At 50.0% G+C, this 5,166-nt stretch overlaps 3 protein-coding genes across 3 annotated transcripts; all 3 read right to left on the bottom strand.

The window, feature by feature from the left end:
* Positions 1-536: 536 nt before the first annotated feature.
* DQ04_11061020 (putative serine/threonine protein kinase) lies at positions 537-2,660 on the bottom strand (the record flags this gene model as incomplete). Its single annotated transcript, XM_009316433.1, has 1 exon — positions 537-2,660. One exon carries the CDS (start codon positions 2,658-2,660, stop codon positions 537-539), a length of 2,124 nt encoding a protein of 707 aa, XP_009314708.1.
* Positions 2,661-3,854: 1,194 nt separating this feature from the next.
* Positions 3,855-4,235, bottom strand: DQ04_11061010 (hypothetical protein; the record flags this gene model as incomplete). Its single annotated transcript, XM_009316432.1, has 1 exon — positions 3,855-4,235. One exon carries the CDS (start codon positions 4,233-4,235, stop codon positions 3,855-3,857), a length of 381 nt encoding a protein of 126 aa, XP_009314707.1.
* Positions 4,236-4,290: 55 nt separating this feature from the next.
* DQ04_11061000 (hypothetical protein) lies at positions 4,291-4,971 on the bottom strand (the record flags this gene model as incomplete). Its single annotated transcript, XM_009316431.1, has 1 exon — positions 4,291-4,971. One exon carries the CDS (start codon positions 4,969-4,971, stop codon positions 4,291-4,293), a length of 681 nt encoding a protein of 226 aa, XP_009314706.1.
* Positions 4,972-5,166: the final 195 nt, after the last annotated feature.

Genomic DNA, 5,166 nt, shown 5'->3' with positions numbered 1-5,166 from the left:
AAGAAACTTGGGGAGGGGGTGGGGGAGGCTATTTCTCCCACACAGACACATACTTTTATATCCATCCCATTCTTTTTTTTTCTCCGTCGCCTCCTTTTTTGTTGTATTTTCTGCTCTGACTCTACCTCATATTGTTTTTTTTTTGTTTCTTCACTATCTCGCAAATGTAGTGAAGCGGGGGAGTAAAGGGGGGAAAAAAAGGAATAGCAGCAGCCACTGAAATGGCACTTCAAAAACTAACCAAGATGCCACCATTACACTTACAAGATGTGGAAGGAATAGAGTCAGGACCCAACGCACCAGCACTCACAGGAAGAGTCACTAGCCACCCAGTTAGCCTTATTGCAGCGGTAGTGGCCTGACGGAGAAGGTGACTGCCAAGGCGGCAAATTGTCTCTTTTGAGACTGGGGGGACCCACGATGTAACGAAGGCGCGTTGAAGATACCAAAAGACGAGGAAAAGGTATTTTGCGGGCGCGTGTGTATGTGTATGACCATATATCTGCTAAACTCTGTTCCATTGAATGTTCCCTCACTCATGTCTTCTGTACTTTTACACCGAACTGTGAGGGCGATTCGGCGGCCCCAGAGATTGACTGCTCAGTGCGCTGCATGGTGGAGGACGGAACCGACAGAAAACCAGCTGTCTCCCTCGCATTCATGCTCTGCCCGCCCACGGTTGAACATGTTTGCACAGTACTAAAGCTCGTGCCAGAATCCTCATTACGAACAGAGTTCATATTGTAGTCAATACCCTGGTACCCTTCTCCACGTCGCTGGTATTCAATCGCACGGAGGCAAACATTAATCCACCCCTGGCGCTCTTCTTCATGGGCAGCTTGGAAAGTAACCTTGTTGCCCATTTTGCTTAGCAGAGTAAATACAAAAGGCGCCCTCTCCGCGGCGTATTGCTCAGGCACGGCGAAACAGTCAATGTAGTTGCTCATGTACTTTCGAACACGCTGTGTTGAATCACTTCTCAACGACAGGACCAGCTCAATTTCCCACAAACTTGTATTCTCTCCTTCAGTGTCATTATCCCTTGAGATTGGAGACCACTGCAAGCACAAGTAGCGATTCTTCCATATGCCTTTATTTTCCTTGTAGAGCATACCCTCCAGAATAATCCCCTTAGGTGTAGGTGTCAATGTGTCAAGCTTCGACAGATTGGCCGCACTGCACTCCACTCCAACTGAAGAACCTAGAACTTGATTAAAGAGATCACTACGCGTCTGATCCATATTGAGCAAAACTTGCTGCCGCTCAGTTGGTGAAAGACGCCAGCTCGAATCGGAGGTTTCTCGCACCCGCACGAAACTATTTTGGAGCATATCATTGTCAGGAGAGCTTGATCGTTTCCCTCGTGCTGTGGATGAGTCTTTTCGGCTCTCAAGAAGTACGCACTGGAAGAAGGTGCCAAATATCATTCTCATCAGCGGTAAGGATAGGACTTCTTCAGCTGAAGGACGCCGAGCAGGATCTTTCTCAAGCAAGCTCAATACTATGCTGGCGACGTCAGGATGAACGTGCGACGGTATCACTGGTGTCTCCTCCAAAATATTACGCTTGATCTCTTGAATGCTCTCGCCTCCGAAGGGGCGTTTCAGCGTTAGCAGTTCATGCAGCAAAACACCTAGGGAAAACATGTCCGCCTTCATATTGTACGGCTTACGCAGCCATATCTCTGGGGTAAGGTAGTATGGCGTGCCCACGAATGATCCTTTCATTTCTCTACCCGCACCTCCTGATATGAGTTTGCTCATCCCAAAGTCACCTAGTTTAACCAACCCATTGCTACAGAGCAGCACATTTGATGATTTGATGTCACGGTGGAGAATCCCCTTCTTGTGGAGGTAGTAAACCGCCATGAGCACCTGTAAAAAAATCACGAGTGCATCGCGTTCCGAGAAGTGTTTGCCGTTTTTTTTCAGTCGAGTTTTGATTTCTTCACGCAGATCCCCATTATTTGCATACTCCAATTCCAACGTCACTGCGATGATGGGGTTTCTCAGTGGATGGGGCGGGTCTCCAGGTTGCAAGCATCGCACACGGTTACGATAGCAACGCAGTATAGAGAAAAAGTTACATGAGAGAAGGCATTTCACCTCACGGAGTGCACAATTACGCCGTGTCCCATTGCGTCCTTCCAAGTCAATAAATTTTACTGCGACATGGCATTGTTGCCGCACGTGCGGTAGGGTGCTGCCAACCGAAAAGAGGTAAAACGAAGGACGAGGCGACAAGCCACCAACATTGCTTTCACTGCTGTCCTTTGGTGACAGCGGCTGTCTCCGTACCGGTTGTTGTTGTTGTGGTAGTATCCCTGTGGCAAGGAAGACCACGCCAGATACACCGCCGCCGAGCATCCGAAGAAGTTGCAGTCGCGGCTCCACGCCTCTGGCAGAGCCTTGCCGAACTGCAGTGTCCTGCGCCACGCGCACGGGCATGAGTGATGGCAGAAAACCCCTACCCGCTGACTCCTCCTTTCTCCCGGGGTCAGTGACACTCTGAACGGACGGCAGGGCGTAACACGTAAAGAGTGACACGCACCGCTCCAGGCACTCTTGCTGTGTGATGTGAGTGCTTGGTATTTTTGCGCGACTCTTGTGCGGCGCCAAGACCTCTGAGCCGATTGAGCAGGCTCCCCCCTCGCAACTCATTAGCACTTTATTAGTTTTTCTTTCTGGGAGAAGCTGGACGCCCTCCATTCGCGCCGTTTATTCAGTGCTGGATAGTCTATGTTGTGTTTCTTATTTTTATTTTTGCAGTTTTTCTCACTGCCGTGCCTTGCCGATGTCAGGTGGCGCTGCGTTACGCTCGTTCCTCACTCCCGTTCAATTGATCTCCGCAGAGAGAGAGGCTCTGCGTCTGTTTCCACTAAAGCCACCCCAGACAGCTTCAGAGTAAGCGACAATGTGAACATGGATATCAAGAAGAATAGGAATAGAGGAAAAAAAAAACCAACGACATGTTGCACCACTGCAGTTTTCCCTCCAGCAGCGACAAGTGCTGCGGAAAGCGGTGTACCCTGTCAACAGTACGGTAGGTGGCCCGGGTGTGTGGCTCAATACGCATGTGTGTGTGTGTGGGTGGGTGGGTGTGTGTGCAGAAAACAAAAAGAGGAGCGGTGTCCCTTTTCCACTACGGAGCATCTCCCGGGGCGGCTCCTTTACAAGGAGCACAAGACAATTGAGAATAATAGTAATAAAAGAGACCACGCTAGCCTGCATGCCCATTGCATACAGAATTGTGTCTCACACGCCGTAGAGGGCGCAAGGCGGCACTGGTCGCACCGCTTTTTTTTTTTTGTCTCGCCCCCTTCCCCATCTCTCTCTCTCACACACACACACTCTCTCTCTCTGCGTGCGTACCTTTCTGTCTATTAATCACTTCATTCCCCCTCGCAAATTGCCTTGAAGGCAAGACACACCCATATCATATATATATATATATATATAGCAAATTAACCGGGCAAACACGTACACACAGAAACACACTACACATAGGGATAGAAATATATCAATTTCTTACAAATACTTTGATGGAACATATCAGCACCATAATAATAATAAAGAAGCATGATAAAAGGGAAGAACGCTTCATCCATTGATTTTCTCCCCTGGGTCCTTCGGTTTTCTTCTCTGCCCCTACCACAATAAGGTGTACCAAACATATCATCACCTACTATCCTGCCGAGGAATCGAAAAGATCAGCACCACACAAACGAACATTGGTGCTTCTTGGTGGTGGCAGTGGTAGTGGAGAAAGTATTTGTGGCAACAGCTGACGCTTGCTGGAGTCTTTGCACGCAGCTCTTCTTTTCTTCTCTGACGCACTAGTTCCCATGGCAACCCCTAGTTTGAACGAATGGTAACAGCATCCTCATTCAATTTCACCTCGGTGTCTAGGTCCGTATCAGCAGCGAGAGACGCCACAACGGCGGGGTCCCTGGCCCTCGCACAAGCGTCGAAGACGTACTGGGTGCCATTTTTTTTGATCTTTGCGCATAACTTCGCCTTTACAACGCCAAAATCTCCAATTGTTGGCGGCCGACCACCGCGCTGCTTCCTAAGCTGCAGCCACCACTCCCAGAATAGGAACAGACAACCGACATGATAATTGCAGCAAGCCTTCAAGACGGGGAACTCGCAAGAGACTGCGTGCATGTCATCGCTCGTCAGGGAGAGGGACGTCATGCTTCGTCGCGGAATGGACGTGCTACGCGCGTGACGCATGATATCGCTGCTAAACCCCGTGTCCTTCAACCCATCAAGGACCACAGCAGAGAAGTTAAACCCAATCAGCACAAATGGGAGCTNTGATATCGCTGCTAAACCCCGTGTCCTTCAACCCATCAAGGACCACAGCAGAGAAGTTAAACCCAATCAGCACAAATGGGAGCTCTTCGAAGACGTCTACGTCACTGCCACCATTCGTGCACGTGTCCCATAGATGAATGGCAAAGTCACAGTAATATTCTATGAGGTAAACTAATTGCAGGAGACCGAAAATGCCTGTAGAGCGTAGGTCAGTGGCCGGGTCGCTGCCTTGAAACCCTAGCTTCTCCCAATCAATCGCTCCGATGTGACTACTATTGGCACTGTTGCTGCTCGTGCGACGAAGGAGACTGTTGTGAATGGTCACTAGCAACTGACGGTGAATAATATGGCTGTGGTCAAAAGGCACCGAAGGCAGCGTCGATGTGAACTCCGCGTCACGCTGCAACACGTGGTCTGGGTCCTCATCATTACCATTGCCTTTGGTAGAGAGAGGTGCGCGACCGTCGGAACCGCTGACACACCACAAGAGGAGCGCCATCAAACAGTTTTCTTTCTTCGTGGCATTGAATCGCTGCGGAAAAACGTACGGCTCCCATGCAGAGGTGTCATCCTTTAATGCGCGAGCCGCCCCCAAGAAAGTTACCGTCTTTTGGCGTTCATTGGCAACTGCGTCAGCTCGATTTTTTTCCATCGTCGTTCGCTGCAAGGTTTCAAAGTTGACTTTGTCCCAGTCAACCTGGAGAGACGGCGCGGCTTCCTCCTCTTCAATTGACCTCTTCTTGGCCGCGTCCCTCGCGTGGGATGAGCTTTGCGGAGCAATGAAGCTCGACAACGGGCCCTCGCGCACAGAATAGTCGTCAACGTCGATCTCTTCACACTCAGCGGG

Source organism: Trypanosoma grayi (genome assembly GCF_000691245.1).
Source record: "Trypanosoma grayi strain ANR4 Tgr_1106_V1, whole genome shotgun sequence".
Classification (NCBI taxonomy): domain Eukaryota; phylum Euglenozoa; class Kinetoplastea; order Trypanosomatida; family Trypanosomatidae; genus Trypanosoma; species Trypanosoma grayi.
Note: the sequence above shows the minus strand (reverse complement) of the source record. Positions and strands in the feature narration are given on the sequence as shown.